The 18,907-nt window shown below is 38.8% G+C and overlaps 1 protein-coding gene across 3 annotated transcripts in view; it reads left to right on the forward strand.

Moving 5' to 3' along the window:
* Positions 1-18,907, forward strand: part of DHX57 (DExH-box helicase 57) — a 54,330-nt gene that overhangs the window by 11,224 nt on the left and 24,199 nt on the right. For 2 of the 3 annotated variants that reach the window (XM_047853512.1, XM_047853513.1), the window contains exons 4-12: positions 678-863; positions 1,168-2,006; positions 3,726-3,973; positions 5,441-5,562; positions 7,030-7,225; positions 8,161-8,285; positions 12,579-12,712; positions 13,559-13,613; positions 15,424-15,629. In XM_047853512.1, coding sequence (XP_047709468.1) covers positions 678-863; positions 1,168-2,006; positions 3,726-3,973; positions 5,441-5,562; positions 7,030-7,225; positions 8,161-8,285; positions 12,579-12,712; positions 13,559-13,613; positions 15,424-15,629 — 2,111 coding nt within the window. The remainder of the gene's footprint in view (positions 1-677; positions 864-1,167; positions 2,007-3,725; positions 3,974-5,440; positions 5,563-7,029; positions 7,226-8,160; positions 8,286-12,578; positions 12,713-13,558; positions 13,614-15,423; positions 15,630-18,907) is intronic. The other variant, XM_047853514.1, reaches the window with a different exon arrangement.

An 18,907-nucleotide genomic window follows, 5' to 3' on the forward strand; every position in this document is an offset into this window, starting at 1 on the left:
GAGTTGATCAGATGAAGTCTTAGGATTACACTTTCTCATAACCATCTGCCTCAGAGAAACAACTTTTAATATTTTGGCTGTTTTTGCTCTGTGATTTCAGTCAAAGAAGTCAATGCATTCCATTCACCAGAACCGATGGGTGGGTCAGTCAACAGTTCAGCCTCCGTCTTACCTACATATCTCTTACCTGCCTTAGATTTAGGAAAGGTGGTTAGGCAAAGCAAAAAATCAGGGATGGTTTTTATGAATGAGGAGAAGGAGGATGGCCAGGGCTTCTGTGGTTAAGAGTACAGGCTCTGGGGTCACACTGCCTGGGTTAAAATCTCTAGTTGCTCTTTACTGTATAACCTTTGGCAATTACTAACCCTCTCTAACTTTTAGTTGATCATCTGAAAAATGGACATCCCAGCAATATCTGATCGAGGGTTGTGGGGAGATTTTTAAAGAGATAGAATACATACAACACTTAGCATAGAACCTGGCATTAATAAATGCCTGATAAATATTAATTGCCAAGATAGAAGTTAGATCAGTAAAAGTTCAAATCAGTGACTGAAGAATGGTTAGGATCCTGTGTCCTTTGGCTCCCTGAATTAAATTCTTAGACTCTTGCTAAATTTTACTTTGAAGTAAGTGGAACTTAATATCTAATAATATGAACATGTTACCTTTGTCAGAAGAGGCATTTCTGGGGAAGAGGAAGATGACGAGCCTGATTGTGATGATGAACAGTACTGGCCTGCTGGCCAAGAAGCTTCCCTTGTTCCCGACTGTGACCCTTTGGAATGTGCTGGCTCAGGCCTAGTGGAGCCTCCTAATCCAGAATTCACAGTCTCAACATTTGCAGTGCAGAAACTTGCCAGGTGATTGCTTTCAACATTTATGGCAGCTGGGGGAGAACTGAAGGAACTGGAATCACATTACAAACCCTACTCCCCCTTCCTGGAAAGCTCTCCTGTTGCAGGGGCTGCTGCGGTGCTGATGTGCCTAATACCCTCTCTTTCAGGACAGGGTGACTAGGGAGGAATCCATGTTACCAGGGATACTTTCTCAAAATGCCAATCCTGCCTATGTACAGTTATAACTTCACATGAGCATGTTTAAATGAACTTCACTTCTGTGATTTGAAATTACTCAATATTTTTTGTCATGTTTCACACTTGGTAGGTATGGGTTCAACCCTGAACGCTGTCAGGCAGCCCTGCGGATCTGTGATGGAGATGTGGGGGCATCGCTGGAACATCTGCTCACACAGTGTTTTTCAGAGACATTTGGGGAGAGGATGAAGCTCTCTGAGGCGGTTGCCCATGTGAGCGTGGATGAGTGTGTGGAACAGCGGCAGGAAGAGGCATTTGCTCTGAAGTCAATCTGTGGAGAAAAATTTATCGAAAGAATTCAGAACCGAGTCTGGACCATTGGATTGGAATTGGAGTATTTGACGAGTAAATTCTGCAAATCAAAGCAAAAGGAAAGCACCAAAAATACACAGGAGACTTCACTTGAAATCTGTAAATTTTACCTCAAAGGAAATTGTAAATTTGGATCAAGATGCAAATTCAAACATGAAGTGCCCCCAAATCAAATTGTCGGAAGAGCAGAAAGAATTGTAGATGATTCTCATCTTAATGTTCATGAAGATGCCTCTTTTTTATATGAACTTGAAATTCGATTTTCTAAAGACCACAAATACCCCTACCAAGCTCCCCTTGTGGCATTTTATTCCACCAATGAGAATCTACCTCTGGCTTGTCGTTTACATATCTCTGAGTTCCTTTATGGCAAGGCCTTGACATTTGCAGAAACTTCCGAACCTGTTGTATATTCTTTGATAACCCTTTTAGAGGAAGAATCAGAAATAGTCAATTTACTAACAAATACCCATCACAAATACAGTGTCCCTCCTGTGAACTTTCCGCCAGTGTCATCTGGGACCAGAATAAATAATCCTGTCTGTCGTAAACCAGTGATCCCAAACAATTCTTTCGCTCCAAATCAGACTCCTGAAGGTATGGAAGACTTTGATTGAGTGGAGGGTTTTGTGGAGGGGGCATTCAGGATGGATTAAGGAAGACCGAGCTTCTGAGGGCTTCTCTAGGATCTCCCGGTGATCTTAGGCCAATCAGTCTCTTCAGTCCAAGGGCAAAAGGCAATGAGAATCCCCTGAACTGTGGCCTGACTTTAATTGAAAGCCCCAGTTTTGTCACTATGATTGGGCTGTCTGCATTGAAAGTTTGTAGTGATACAGAAGTTTATTCTACAGTTGGGGGTTGGAAGAACCTTAAAGCATCTTCCCAGAAAACATGTTTGATTTAATCCATTTGGTTTCACATGTTTACTTCTGATGTTTTACATGGAATTACTTTCAACTGAGTTTTTAGAGATATTTCTCTTTCCACAGTATACTAGACCCCCAAAGTCCATTAGTGTTAAGGCTCTCTTTATGAAGTCCTAAACCCTCAGTTTAAAAAATGTTTGTGGAACCTTCTGGCTTGATTGCTTTGCGGATTTGCCATACAGATTCGTACGCCACAGTTAAACTCCTTTTTCAAAGTTCTTCAAGGAATTCTTATTTGTTGCCATCTTTCTTTGAGAGAAACAAGTTTTCCTGATTTCACAAGAATTCTTAGGTAAACATCAGTAAGTAGAGAACAATGAAACTGCATTAAGGTGTGGATGGCATACAGTTGGCCAGGTTCACTCACTAGCCACTTGCTGCCAAACAGCAGTTTCTAGTATGTGGGATTCAAATATATTCCTGGAGAAATGACAGATTGTGTGACAGGGCCTTTTTTTTTTAAGTAACACCTTTATTGAGATACAATGTACATACTATAAAATTCACTCTTTTAAAGGATACAATCCAGTGGCTTTTTAGTATATTCACAGAGTGGTGCAACCATGAGGACTATTTTTTTTTTTTAATCTTTATTTTTGAGTGAGAGAGAGACAGAGCGTGAGCGGGGAAGGGGCAGAGAGAGAGGAAGACACAGAATCTGAAGCAGGCTCCAGGCTCTGAGCTGTCAGCATAGAGCCTGACGCGGGGCTCCAACTCAGGAATGGCAGAGCCGAAGTCAGACGCTTAACTGACTGAGCCACCCAGGCGCCCCAACCATGACAACTGTCTAATTCCAGAACATTTTGATCAACCCTAAAAGAAACCCCATACTTAATAGCAGCGAGTGCTCATTTCTCCCTTTCCTCAACCCTTGACAACTATGAATCTACATTCTGTGTCTGTGCATTTGCCCATTCTGTATACTTCCTGGAAATGGAATCATACGATATGTGGCTTTTGTGATCGGCTTCTTTCACTCAGCATAATGTTTTCAAGGTTTGTTCATGTAGGACATATCAGTACTTCATTTTATTGCTGAATAACACTCCATTATAAGGACATGCCATATTTCGTGTATTGATTTATCATTTGGTAGACATTTGGGTTTCATGTCATAGAATTTTAGGAACACTCGCAAATAGTTGAAACTGTCAGTTAATTCCTTGAATGTAAAGAGTCTACAGAATTAACAAAGCATGCCATGATTTTTTTCTTCTTCGTTTTTAATTTGGTTTAGCAATAGCCACTTATTCCTAATTAAAGTATATTTGAAGATGCATTTTAAGTTCTTTAGCAGTAGAAGTAGTTGTTTGAAACGAATGAACCTGCTTTATTCAAGCTTTAGCTTTTTCTCCATCTTACGATTTTTTTGTTGTTGTTACTTTGTTAGAGAGTGACTCTCCCCCTTTGCTAAAGAAAGGGCTCCATATGGAAAATGTTTCCTTTTATCCCCTGCAAGTTGAAAAAGAATCAGAACCTGAGGAGGATTCAGAGGAGGATGAAGGTCCTGCACCAGTTATAGTGGAGAACGAGAGCTATGTGAACCTTAAGAAAAAGATTTCCAGAAGATATGACTGGCAGGCAAAATCAGTACATGCTGAAAATGCTAAACTCTGCAAGCAGTTCCGAATCAAACAGGTAGGGTGTTCCCAGAGATTGGCTAGCATTGCCTCCCTACTGTACAGATGAACTGGTCAGGAGTTAGAAAGCCTGGCTACCCTCCCTAGTATGCTTTTGTTTCTCTTTAACTCCGCGTGCTTTCTGCAAGCCACAGCAAACTTGGGTGCATGTTCTAGATAGTTTTGGAAAATCCAATGGCTGGTGAAAGTGAAATGCACGCATATATACCAAATATTCTCAGAATCTTGTGGCTCTGGTACTATGACAGGCAATCTGATAAGTGAAATGAAAATTAGTGCTGTGATTTATATTAGAAAAAATAGTGGAGAAAGGAGAAGGAGGGACTCTGACTCCATTTGAGAGAATCCTAGGATGAATAACTTGCCTAAGGTCACATAGCTAGCAGGTGGCCACACAAGGGCTTCAAGTTAAATCTCTGTTTCCAAAGTCCATATTGTTTTTATCCCATTCACATGAAGATTGTTTTCAAAGAACCTGTAAGTGAACTGTTAGGGCAGGGTTGGATGTAGGACAAAAACAAGTTGCTTAGCCAGTTTGGGGATTGGATTGGATGCTGTCTAGCAGCATTTCTAATTGTGAAGTTCTGATTCTGATTTTTGACACAGCATAACACTATGGCATATGTAGTGCAATGCCTATAGAACATCAAAATGAATAGAAATTCACACCATAAGTAGTAAGATAGTAAAAACAAAAAATTACATATTCAGTTTGATCAGTTTGTGTTTAGAGGTGATAAATTTATATGATAACATTATATGCAGAAAATGATGTGTTAATGTAAATTTCTTATATTATTCAAAAATATATCTTTAGATTTAACATATGCTACAATGTTTATTGGCCATTGCACGTCAGACTGAGTTACATATATGTGATGCGTGGCCAAAAAGAACCTTTCATGAGTGTTCTCACTATTACTGATTTTAGTAAAAATCTGATAGAACTATGCTATCCAGTGTGGTAGCCCCTGGCCACATGCAGGTGTTTAAATTTAAGTTAATTAAAATTAAATAAAATTAAAAATTCAGTTCCTCAGTAGCACTAACCACATTTCAAATACTCACTAGCCACATGTAGTCAGAGGTTGTTCTTTTGGACAATGCTATTATAGAACATTTCCATTAACATGGAAGGTTCTACTGGATAGTGCTGGTGCAGAGAATCCTGCTAGGAAGAGCTGGGTAGTGCTAAACAAGAGGCTTATTTCTCTTACAAGATCTTGCAGTTTATTCAGATGTAGGAAAATCACAAGATTTCACAGCTTTCTCTGGCTGATTCTCTAAGCAGCCTTCTGCTGAAGTCACCAGCCCCCAATCCTAACAAATCTGCAATTTCTGTCTCTGAACAAATTGTTAAAGAAAGAGCAGAAAGGGTGGGTCTAGCTATGAGATTCCAACCTGAGATCTTTGTGAAAGATGATTCAAAGTAACGTAACTGATGCCTTATCTTTTATATTATTAGGCTTCCAGACAGTTCCAGGCAATTCTGCAAGAAAGACAATCGCTCCCTGCTTGGGAAGAAAAAGAAACCATTCTTAAATTGTTGAGCGATCACCAAGTGCTTGTTATAAGTGGTATGACTGGGTAAGAATGCAATTTATTTGTAATGCAGCTTTCATCCATGAATATGGTATGCACCCTGGTTACCATAACCAGTTCTACTTGTAAAAAACTAGTAACTGTTGTTATTTGTGCTTTACTTGTCAGATACTAAATAATATTTCACAGAACCTAATTTTACAGATCTTTAGCCAACAGACCCAAATTACAAACAAAAAACAAAAAAACACCTCAGAAATCCATCAAGTAATTTATAGACATTGCACACCTCTTCCCTGAGACAATTTTAAGGTAAAAGGTCTAAATGAAGACTTTTACCAGGCCCATTTTTAAATGTAAAGGATAGTTCTAGAACATTTAACTTGGAAACTTCCATCTGCTAAATTTATTCTGATTTCCTTAGAGCTTTTATCTGTTCTTTTAATAACAACTTAGGGCATATTATTTTTCCTACTTTACCCTTTTCGCATGTTATCCAAATTTATTTAGCAGCGATAGGTTGTAGCCTTAATTTAGTTCTATATTCAAAAGTATTTAACCTAATAATTACATTCGTGCCCAGACTCACCAATATAGTAGTAATTTGAGATCTTCCAGTTTCTTGGGGTGTCTGGGTGGCTCAGTCAGTTAAGAGTCTGACTCTTGATAGCAGCTCAGGTTGTGATCTTGTGGTCATGGGATTGAGCCCCATGTCGGTTCAGTGTGGAGCCTGCTTGGGATTCCCTCTCCCTCTCCCTATGCCCCTCTCCCCTGCTGGCCCTCTCTTTCTCTCAAAATAAATAAATAAACATTTAAAGAGATCTTCCAGTTTCTTATATTTTTAAGAAAAATTTTTTAGTATTTATTTTTGAGAGAGAGAGAAAGAGAGAGAGGAGGACAGTGCAAGAGGGGAGGGGGGCAGAGAGAGAGGGAGACACGGAATCTGAAGTGGGCTCCAGGCTCTGAGCTGTCAGCACGGAGCCCCACGCGGGGCTCAAACTCACTAACTGAGATCATGACCTGAGCCGAAGTTGGACGCTCAACCGGCTGAGTCAGCCAGGCGCCCCTCAGTTTCATATCTGTTTAACCTCAGTCTACTTGTAGCCAAATCAGTAAGATAATACATAAAAATCATAACATAATACTCCCATTTCTTTAGGATTCAAACATAGAGGTCATTTGTAGTGGTGTTTACAGAACTTAATCTAATGTCTGTTCAATTGTCTCAATTTTACAAATGATACTAAATGATTATTTGATTGCCCTGTTAATCTGAGTGCAAATTCCTAGCAGTTATGAGCTGTAGGTAACAAGTCAGTAGGTCAGTTTAGAAGATAAATGAAGATTATGAATTTTATCATAATCAGGTTTCTCACTTTCCTCACTGCACATGATTGTTTTGGGTTTTTTTGTTTGTTTTGTTTTGTTTTGTTTTTTTAGTTTGGTTTTTGTTTTTTTGGTAACTAGCACTTGAAAACTCTCATATTAGGACTTATTTGTTTTGACATACAGATGTGGAAAAACCACACAGATTCCTCAGTTTATTCTGGATGATTCTCTGAATGGACCACCTGAGAAGGTGGCCAACATCATCTGTACGCAACCCCGACGAATCTCGGCAATATCTGTTGCTGAACGTGTTGCTAAAGAAAGGACAGAAAGAGTGGGTCTGACTGTGGGGTACCAGATCCGGCTGGAAAGTGTCAAGGTTCGTATGCTCTGCTTGTTTCCTGATAACAGAAATTTAGTTTTCAAGTATAAAGAGTTTTTGGGGTCTGGAGACACATGGGCAATTTGGGATATAGACTTAGGTAGGGCTAAAGACCTTTCAGAAATATTTTGGTATAAACTCTTATTTGGGTGTACTTAATTTCCTCTACCTTTTATTCTGAGGCACCTGGGTGACTCAGTCATTTAAGCGTCCCACTCTTGACTTTGGCTCAGGTCGTGATCTCATGGTTCATGGGATTGAGACCTACATCATCAGGCTCTGTGCTGATTGCACGGAGCCTGCTTGGGATTCTCTCTCTCCCTCTCTCACTCTGCTCCTTCCCTGCTTGCCTGCACATGCGAGCACACTTTCCCCCTCTCTCTTTTAAAATAAAAGAAACATTTTTTTTTAAGACCTTTTATTCTTTATTGGCAGAAGTGATCTAGTAACTGCTATTTTACTCTTAATCCTGAGACTTAATCCATTTAACCAAATAAGGAACGGACAAATTTAGAATTGGGTTTATTATTCACTGTTGTTTTTATGTTTTATAATACTTTTTGAATGTTTTTTATGAGGTTTAAACTTAAATTTTTGATATAAAGTAGAAAAGCTTTTACTGTTGTTGGCCAGAAAGAAACTATGCATTTAGTGTGGTTTCAGATTAAATGCAACTGCTGATGTTTTCAATATTCTTTGTCCCTATCCATTCAAAATGGCCTTGCCATTTTGGCTTTGAAAGTGTTCCCTGGGGTGCCTGGCTGGCTCAGTCAGTAGAGCATATGACTCTTAAGCTCAGGGTCATGGGTTCAAGCCATGTGGGCTCAAGTTGGATGTGGAGCCTCGTTAAAACTTAGAAAAGAAAAAAGAAAGGAAGAGTTTCCTTTTTTCAAAAATTCCATGAATGCCTTCTATGCCCTTTTCTGTGTAAGTCCTCAGCCACCAGACTGTTGTACTGCACCACAGGCGTGCTGCTGAGAAGGCTGGAGGGAGACACAGCTCTACAAGGAATCACCCATATCATTGTTGATGAAGTTCATGAGAGGACAGAAGAAAGGTAAAACAAAGATTTTCCAAACAAATAGCCACACACATAAAATGAAGACATGGCTGAAAGAATTTTGTTCTGTTTCCAGTTCAGTTTCACAGAGCTAGAGAGGAAGGCCACAGAGGAGGCCCAAGTTAGAGAGGAACGCTTTCCTGATCTCCAGGGTCTGTAATACTAAAAAGGCTAGGAGGGCACATGTTCATCACTAGAAGAGTCATCCTGTCAGATGGACATCTTCTCCCAGGAGATACTTAACACCTCCTGGGCATCATGCTGAGCTGGGCACTGTACTTAGGAGTAGCAGATGTAAGGCATGCTGTAGTTGATGGATTGGTCAGTATGTCCTTCCTTCTTTGTTCATTTGGTCAGTCATTCAGTCCTGACATTCTTTCATACATTTATTGAGACTGTATTAAGTGCCAAGTGATCTGTTAATTGCTGGGGTTGCTATAGTGAGCAAACATATATGACTCCCCTTTATCTCATTGTCTAGTAGGAAAAACAAATAATGAGCAAATAAATACGTAAACAATTATGAATTGGAGTAAGTACTATGAAGGAATAAACAGGTTGCTGTGTTTGCAGGGGAGAGATCCCTGAGATGGTCAGAGCTGCTATCTCTCAAGAGATGATATTTAAATTAAAAACAGAAGTATGAGAAGGCATCCTGTGTGACAAATGGGGGCAAAGCCACCATTCTCAGATTCTGCAGTGGGAAAGGGTATCATGAGCCCAGAAACTGGAGGAAGCCTGTGCAGCTGGTTGTAGTAAATGAGGGAAAAAGTAGCAGGTAGAAAAGGAAGAAACCAGATCTTCCAGGGGCTTATATACCATGGACAATAAAGCATTTAGATTTTATTCTATGAAATTAGAAGTCATTAAAGGGCTGGGATGTAAAATCAAAATTCTGAGTATTTTAAAAGGAAGGGCCTAGTAAATAGATGGCATTAATCATAGTTTGTCATGTGGATCATGTTCTAGAGCAATAAAAAAAAAGTAGTATGGAAAAAAAAGAATCCCATGAAAATTATTAGACTTTCCCAAAAAGGACTATACTATTATAAGTACCTTGAGAAGAAGGAAAATCTAAGTAACTAAAGTTGGCAGATTGCCAGAGAAGCAGAAAATAGCTAATAGCAAAATTTTAAAAAGAAACAAACCAAAAAACATGAAAAGGATTCCCTGCTACTGCTAATAAAAAGTTTTTAAGAACTGAGCAGGGAAGACATAGGACCAGAAGACTATTTGTTCAAAGAAATAAATACACTGATACTCTAGTAAATAAGAAATATCAAGTAATTGGAAACTAAAGAAAAGCAGACTTACATATAAAAAGAATAGATCAAAATAAAAAGAAATAATTCCTAGGACATGGCAATAGTAAATTTTAAATGACTATACACAAAACACTGGGAATCTTTGAGGGGCAAATAATTTTTTTGTAGAGACTCCAGAAAACAGTGGGGGGAAAAATAAATGATAAGTCATTTCATTTTTGCAGGTAAATGTTCAAGTGAACATTTGAAAGAAGAAAATATTTTCACAGAATCACTAAACAACTTGGAGGAGGAAATCAAATATGACATTCTACCAGACTAATAATATTTAAATGTTATATTCTAAAGATACATTTAAAATTTTAGGGGAAATTATATCCAGTATAATTCTAAATATAAAAAATGGTTTTGGCTTTCATAACATCTATATTTCCACAAACTCAGAGAAACTAGAGCATAGTACTGGATCTGGTTTCTCAATCGTGATCTCAAAAGAGAAAGATTTTTATATAAAACTTAATGACTTGTAGAATATCAACAGTTAAAAATTCAAAATAATACCCGATGAAAGATAAATTACACTCTGGAGAAGGGAGATTCAGTCATTTACAAATAGCAGCCTTTGGGAAAGGAGTGTACAAATTACAAGAAAAAGGGGAATATTTGCCGGCTCAGATGGAAAAAGAAAAACAAAAAAATAGGAGTAAAATCTAGGACTCAAGATCAGTAAAAATATACATAAGATTAAAGGTTAAATATAGAAAAGTTATAGCTGTGTTTGTTTAAAATTTTTAATAGATTTTCTGACCATAGAGATAACATGATTTTTCTCAATGTTTGGAAAGTATCAAAGAAATGTCAAAAAATATTTTTTGTCCCCTGTATAATAATTACCTGTTACAATTTTGGTCTGTTTTCTTCTGGGAGTATATTAGGAGTTAGGAGAGAGATGTGGTAGAGAGAGATATATGTCTCCACAAACACTATTGGAGTTGTGTGTGCTGCTTCTCATATAATAGTTAATGTGATAGCATGAACTATCTTTGAAGTTAATAATTGCAGAAAGAGATTTTAAGTATGCGTGTATTATAAATTACTTAAACATTTCTTGTTATATTATGTCCTTTTCCCTAAAAAAGAAACAAAAGTCGTACATGTAAGTTAATTAGCTCATGAAATTAAAGAGAACGAAATAGTACAGGAATATGCTCTCATTAAAAATTAAAGCTATACAGGAGGCACCTGGCTGGTTCAGTCAATGGAACATGCAACTCTTGGTCTTGGGGTCGTGAGTTTGAGACTCACATTGGGCATGGAGCCTACTATCTATCTATCTATCTATCTATCTATCTATCTATCCGTCTATCTATCTATCCATCTATCTATCCATCTATCTATCTATCTATCTATCTATCTACCTACCTACCTATCTATCCATCCAAGCAATACAGATAAAATGAAAGTCTCCCTTAACACTTCCAAAGCATTACCAGTCTCTTCCCCAGAGATAACTGTGGTGATGAGACTAGTGATGTCCTTTTTATACATTGACATTTATGTTTACTTTGTTAGAAATAGGTACTTTTGCTTTCTGACCTTTTTTTCTTATACAACTGATGTGTTCATTTAGTAAGTCAACAGGTTTTTTGAGCAGCTACTATTGTTCCAGACATTGTTCTAGATTATTTTATTAGTAAACAAAATAGACCCAAATCCCTGTCCTCATAGAGCTTCTATTCTGATGGGTGAGCTCAACAATAAGAATGGTAAATAAGTAAAATATGTTAAGTGCCAAGAAGAGGAAAGGTGATATGAAATGCAGGGGAGGGGAGCATTTGCATTTTTAAATAGAGTGACTAGGGAAGGCCTGGCTACAAAGGTATCTTTGAGTAAAGACTTGAAGGAAATGAAGGAACTACCTGTGAATGTCTGGGAGAAGCCCATTGCAGGCAGATCAATAACATGTGCAAAAGACCTGAGGTACATGCCTCCAGGACAACAAGGAGGACCGTGTGGCTGGAGTGAGTGAATAAGGGGCGAGCAGCCGGAGACAAGTGGTGGTAGGGGCAGAAAATGTCATGTAGGACCTAACTTGTTAGTGAGGATTTTAATAAGTCATCAAAGGATTATGAGCTGAAGACTGGCACAGTAAGAGTTACATTCGAACAGAACCATTGGTCTGCTCTATTGAGAAGAGATTGCAAGGGGATGGGCCAAAGCAGGGAGACCAGTAAGGATGTTGCTTTTGTGCAGTACTTGTTGCAGTACATACTTGGGTTTTTTTCAGATGTTTTCATATCAGTATCTAAAGCTCTGTGTTATTTCCTACTGTCTGCCTCATGTTATTCCACAGATTGGGTGATTTCTTTTTAGCCAATCACTTCTTGCTTGATGGACATGTAGGCAGTTGTCATTGTTTTACTATTACGAACAATGTTATTATGAAAATCTTTGTATATTCTTCATTATGTATGTGTAGATATCCGGAAGTAGAATTATCAAATGCAATGATAGATCCTGTTGGTACTTTGATTGGTACTACACTGATTTGAGTTTATTTGGTTATTTGAGTTTATATCTTCATAATTTTAAGTCTTCACATCTAGGATCATGACACATCTTTCTATAAGATGTAGAGTTTTTTTTTTCACATAGGTCTACACATTCCTTGCTCAAAATGCATCAAAAGCTAATTCATTTTGGGGTGCCTGGGTGGCTCAGTTGGTTAAGCATCTGACTTCAGCTCAGGCCATGATCTCACGGTCCACGGGTTCGAGTCCCACGTCAGGCTCTGTGCTGACAACTCGGAGCGTGGAGCCTGCTTTAGATTCTGTGTCTCTGTCTCTCTCTGCCCCTTCCCTGCTCATTCTCTCTCTCTCTCTCTCTCTCTCTCTCTCTCTCTCTCTCTCTCTCTCCTCTCTCCCTCCCCCCACAAAAATAAAATAAACATTTAAAAAAATAAAGCTAATTCATTTTTATGTATTAAATTTGTTTGATCTTGAGGTGTTTCTTTTATTTCCCTTAGTGACTTCTTGCTGCTCGTCTTGAAGGACATTTTGTTGCAGAGACCAACTCTTCAAGTTATTCTAATGAGTGCAACTTTAAATGCTGAGCTCTTTTCAGAATATTTCAGTTCCTGCCCAATTATTACTATACCAGGTGATTAATATGCATCATTAAATATGCCTTGTTCTTGTAGGCAAATATAATTATTTTTAAAGTTCATCTGAGATGTAAAATACAGGTATTGATATTTTCTCAAGAAGTGATTAGATTTATAACAAATAAAATTAATGACCATATAATGAAATTAATAAAGAAGCAACATTATATCCATTTGCTAAGAGATTTCAGTTTTACATGTGCTTTTGAAAAAAGTCCCAGTTATTAGGATTTCTAGAATTCCGTTGTGTTTAATATTGAGTTAATAGTGGTAATCTGTCACAGAGTTGTCTCTGTGTATAGCAGATTTGTTCACTACAGGATTCTGCTAACTTCCTGGATGTTGGTCCACTCTGGGAGAAAGTGAAGTTGAGTAGTCTGTGTGTTCTGGTGCTTTCACAGTCTCACTGTGGGATTAATTTATCACCTTGGACATTGCTTTATCCTTCTGCAGTTGATTGTCACAAGAACAATTTATGGACGATTTTGACGAATAATCATACTATTTCTTGTAGTTGTTGAATGTTTAAAAGTCCCCTTGGGGGAGGGGAGGGTGGGAAAAGTGTAACAGGTTTAAAACAAAAAAAGAGGTTAAAAAATGTCCTATTACCAAATGAGCATTTCCACCTATATACTTCTGTTTTTTTATGAGCTGGAATCTATCTATCCCTTCTAATTTCTCTCATCAAAAGCTTTTCTTTTCTTCTGATATGTTTAAGACAACAGAGCAAACAGTACCTTAATGTGCCAAGCTTTGTTTTAAGAGAATTTTACATTTGCAAACTATGTATTTCAAGGTAGTTGAACAGGTATCCTGAGTCTTTTACTTTCTTGTCCTTCTAGGTCGTACGTTTCCTGTTGATCAGTTTTTTCTGGAAGATGCAATTGCTGTGACAAGGTAAGGAAGACATTAATTAAGGTTTGGTGAAAGTCTTTGAAAACATTATTTTACCTCAGTGTGCCAGCATTTTAATAGACATGTTAGTTTTTCTTCTAATTTTTCCATTTGAGTGTTTGGTTTTCCCTTTTCAACAAATATTATACAAATCATTTGCAATTCACATCACAGTACACATTGCATGTTAAGAGTACTGACTGGAACTATGTAAACTATGGACTTTGGGTGATCATGATGTACCATTGTAGCTTCATCAGTATAACAGTTATACCACCCTGGTGTTGGGGGGCAGGGGGGGTGGTGTTGATAATGGGGAAGGCTATACGTTTGTGGGAAACAGGGAGTATCAGGAAACCTCTGTACCTTCTGCTCAATATTGCTGTGAACCTAAAACTGTACTGAAGAATGAAGTCTATTGAAAAAATGATGAAGGACAGGGGCACCTGAGTGGCTCAGTCAGTTAGGTATCTGACTTTGGCTCAGGTCATGATCTCATGGTTCATGGGTTCAAGCCCCGCATCAGGCTCTGTGCAGACAGCTTGTAGCCTGGCCCCTGTTTCGGATTCTGTGTCTCCCTCTCTCTCTCTGCCCTCCCCTGCTCACGCTCTGTCTCTCTGTCTCTGTCTCTCTCTCTTTCTCTCTCAAAAATAAATAAACATTAAAAAAAATTTTTTTTAAATGATGAAGGACCAGATATATGGAGAATTTAATATGAAAAAAAGTACCCATTCTGCAGATAAACTGCCAATATTTAAATCCCTCTACTTACTAACTGTAACATTGATGAGTAGCTTGATCTCTGTGTGACTCAGGTTCATCACAAGTAAAATGGTATATTAATAGCTGCTTCACAGGGTTGTCATGAGGATGGATTAATTAATTCTTAGAGTTAATAGCTGCAGATGCTTAGAACTGTGCCTGGCACCTAACAAATGTTAGCTATTATCATCATCATCATCATCATCATCATCCTGCAGTGCTCAGGGAGCCTGCAGTCTAGTGTGAGAGTCAGGATGTCTGCATAATTTCAGTGCTGGGTAAAAAATGGCCATTTCCATTGGATACAAACATATTTCTCTCCTTTGAAAGCCCTGATTCCTCTTCCTACTCTTTGACCATGAAACCACCACCCGCCCCCCCCCCCATGGTTTTATCCTTGCGCTATTCCTTCTCACCATTAAACTCTTTTGTCCCTCTGTTAGACTCATGTGATTTCAGATGTCACCTCTGTGCCAAGAATTTCCAAATCAGTATCTTTGTTCCTGACCTCTGAGCTCCAGAAAGAAAATGCCCTTGCAGTCTGGCACCGAAAACTCAGTTCAGAATTTTTCTCCTACTCCCTGCTCCTTCCCTTTCTAATAAGACCTACTTCTAATTCTCTATTTATTTAATGGTACAGTTTTCTCAAGCGAAAAACCCCAAAACAGTGGCTCTCAAACTTTTGCGTGCAATAAGCCTATGTAGGGAACTTATTAAATAAATTGTTATGTGGGGGCCCTACCCCATTTCCGCTGTGAATCTCTGGGGAAATTAATGTGTTAACTAGTCTACCTGTCTTTATTCTCTCACTTTCTCAAACTCACTGCCTCCAGAATTACCTTGAAACAGAACCAAAAACATTCTAGTGTGTTCCCTACTAGAAATAGGACACAGGCCAGCAGAACCCTGGACTGGTGAAAGAGAAGCACATGAATGGGGCAGAGACAGAGCAACACTCTGCTGATCGGAAAACATAAATAGGTGGATATTTTCATTCCTCACCAACAGACCTACATACTAACAGCCCCATCCCTTTGTTTAACTTCCTCAGGTACGTGCTGCAGGATGGGAGCCCTTATCTGCGCTCCATGAAACAGATGTCAAAGGAGAAGCTTAAAGCGAGGCGCAGCAGAACTGCGTTTGAAGAAGTAGAGGAAGACCTGAGGCTCTCCCTTCACCTCCAGCACCAGGATTCTGTCAGAGATGCAGTGCCAGACCAACAGTTGGATTTCAAGCAGCTCCTGGCCCGCTATAAAGGTAATGTGTTTCCTGGGGGAATATTACGGTTATGTCATAGGGAACCAGTTTCCCCCCGCCGCCCCCCACCGTGATCCAGAGGAAGAAAAACGTGGCCCTTGTTTCACAGCTACATTGTCTTTAATGCATCAGAACAACCTTAAACTTGGGAGAAAAAAAAAATAGCAGTTTCAACACATATTAGATATAATTGTTATTATATTTACATATAGGTATTTTCTGATTATAAAAGAAATGTTTATTATAGAAAAATTGGGAAGTAGTGAAATACAAGTATATTCCTTAGTATTTTGTAACTTTTTATTTTGATATGATTGCAAATTCATAATAAAAGCTGGCAGGACCATACAATGAACTCTCATATATCCTTTACCCCAGCTCACCAATTATTATTTTGCTTCATTTCCTTTATCATTTGCACTGTGTACACGTTATATATTTTTTTCTTGAACCTTTGAGTAGGTTGCAGATATCATGTCCTTTAATCCCTCGTATATGAGTACATATTTCTTTCTCTTTTTCCTTTTTTAATGTTTATTTACGTATTTTGAGAGAGAAAAAGAGAGAGCACACGCGCGCCTGCAAGCAGGGGAGGATCAGAGAAAGGAGAGAGAGAACCCCAAGCAGGCTCTGCACTGTCAGCACAGAGCCTGATGCAGGGCTCAAACCCATGAACTGGGAGATCATGATCTGAGCTGAAGTCAAGAACGGACATATGTATTTCTTAAGACCATAAGCACAGGACATGATCAAAATGAAGACATTTAACTGATATAATACTATTATTTAATCCATAGTCACCATTCTAATTTGCCAATTATCTCAAAAATGTCCTTTATTGCTATTTTTTTCTGGCCCAGAATCCAACCCACAATTATGTATTGCATTCATTGTTGTGTGTCTTTAGTTTCTTTTGATCTGGAAAAACTCCCCAGCCTTTATTTTTCTTTTAAGATCTTGACATTTTTTAGGAGTTTGGGCCAGTTATTTTCTAAAATATCCCTTCATTTAGATTTGTCTAATGTTTCCCCATGATTAAATTTAGGTTAGAAAACCCAACCTTTTGGGTTTCATTTTTGGTTAGAAAACCACAGAAACAATGTTGAGTCCTTTTTGGTACATCGTATCAGGAGGCATATGACATTGGTCTGTCCCTTTATTGGCAGTGTTGTTTTTGATCACTTGGTTAAGGAGATGCTGGCTACGTGTCTCCCCTGTGTAGGTCACTGTTTGTTCCCTTTATAGTTAATAAGTCATTTGTGGAGAGATATTTGAAGACTTTTTAAATAGCCTCTAAAATCCTCAAAATGTCATCCACTAGTTTTAGCATTACTCACAGGCTTTCAAATAGCATCTTTTGTGGGTCCATCCTATACTGAGCATTTCTTTATGTGTTCTTAGCTGATCCCTCCTCCTATGCCAGGTCCCACCTAACTGTTCTTTGTTCCTAGATAGTCTTCTGTGCATATGAGCTGGGCTAAACACACAGACACTGCAACATTACTACTGTTGCTTTCTACCTTAAAGCCTAGACCAGAGACATGTCTCAACTGCCCTCCCTGCTCTTTTCCCTGGACTGCCACCCCAACTCCTCTAGCCCTTCCAAAAAACAAAAGTGCTTACCTTTCAAGGAGTAAGAGCCTGCATCCCCCTGTTCTATAGGAGAAGAAGCAAATGAGTTTTCCTTTTTCTCCTTCCATTGAAGACTATCTTCCCAGTCCTGTGTGGGGAGTGGTAATCATCCAGGAATTAGGGGATTAGCTATTATTCTGCTGTTCAGAAAGATACGCATAGCTCCTAAATATTTCACTTAATCTTCCCAACATCCTGAGAAGTAAGGTTGAGAGTATGAACTTGCATCATACAGACCTGGGTTCAACTTGCTCCCTCAGAATTCCTCAAGCAAGTCCCTTGTCCTCTCTGTACCTCAGTTTCCTAATCTATAAAATGGAGTTGTTTAGGGAGTTAAATGAGATAATACAAATCCACAGCACGGTGCCCATCTAGTCAATACACATTAGTAATTTTAACTGAAATATGTCTGAGTCAAAAGTTTGTGTTCCTTCTGTACATCATACCAGCTGATAATTCCCATTTCCTTATTCTATTAAATTATGGAACAGGAAAACCCCTTTGGTTTCTCTTTTGAAATTTCGGAATTTTCTTTAAAAATTATGATGGGATCTAACCAGGCCTTTCCAATTTCAAGCACACAGTTTACCAAAGTTCAGAAAGCACTTTTGAGAATTCCTTTCTGAGGGGGGAGGAGGATAGAAGATTTGGGGTCATGAAACCCGGCTCTGTCACTAGCTTCTCTTTCCCTATAACAAAAAGACTAAATCTGGTTGATCTCAAGACTCTCTCATTTTTCAGAAAATCAAAATAATGTTTCTGAGGTCAACTCTTAAAACTTTTTCTAGTTAAAAAAATAATCAGTCCTTTTAAGTAGTAAAAACTGCCCAACTATAAAAACTTTCTTTTATTTATTATTTCTTTAATTTCTTTTATTACATTTATTTATTTTTGATAGAGAGACAGAGCACAAGTGGGGGAGGGGCAGAGAGAGACGGAGACACAGAATCCGAAGCAGGCTCCAGGCTCCGAGCAAGAATTCAGCACAGAGCATGACGCGGGGTTCAAACCCACAAACTGTGAGATCATGACCTGAGCCAAAGTCAGACACTTAACCAACTGGGCCACTGAGGTGCCCCTTTGCTTTTATTTTTTTTAAGTTTTGTTTTGTTTTTTAGTTTTTGGGAAAGACAGAGAGAGTGCAAGCAGGGGAGGGGCAGAGAGAGAGGAAGAGTCTCAAGCAGGCTTCCTGCTGTCAGGGCAGAGCCTGATACGGGCTCGAACTCCTGAAACTGTGAGATCATGACCTGAACCCAAATCAAGAGTCACATGCTTAACCAACTGAGCCTCCAAGGAGCCTCTGAAAAAATTTGTTTAATGTTTATTTTTGGGGAGGGGGGGCAGAGAGAGAGGGAGACAGAGGATCTGAAGCAGGCTGTGCACCGTCAGTGAAGAGACTGATGCAGGGATGAACCCACGGACCACGAGAAACCAAGAGTGGGACACCTTCACCGCCTGAGCCACCCAGGTGCCCCTAAAAATTTTTTTAAAAAACGATTTCACTTCTCTTTTTTTCTGTTAGCTGATCTTTTCTCCTTTTTGAAAAAAAAGTCTAGCTTTTTGGGGGCACCTGGACAGTTCAGAGGGTTAAGCATTCAACTCTTGACCTCAGCTCAGGTCTTGATCTCAGGGTCATGAGTTCAAGC

The sequence above is a fragment of the Prionailurus viverrinus genome, chromosome A3 (assembly GCF_022837055.1).
Source record: "Prionailurus viverrinus isolate Anna chromosome A3, UM_Priviv_1.0, whole genome shotgun sequence".
NCBI classification, from domain to species: domain Eukaryota; kingdom Metazoa; phylum Chordata; class Mammalia; order Carnivora; family Felidae; genus Prionailurus; species Prionailurus viverrinus.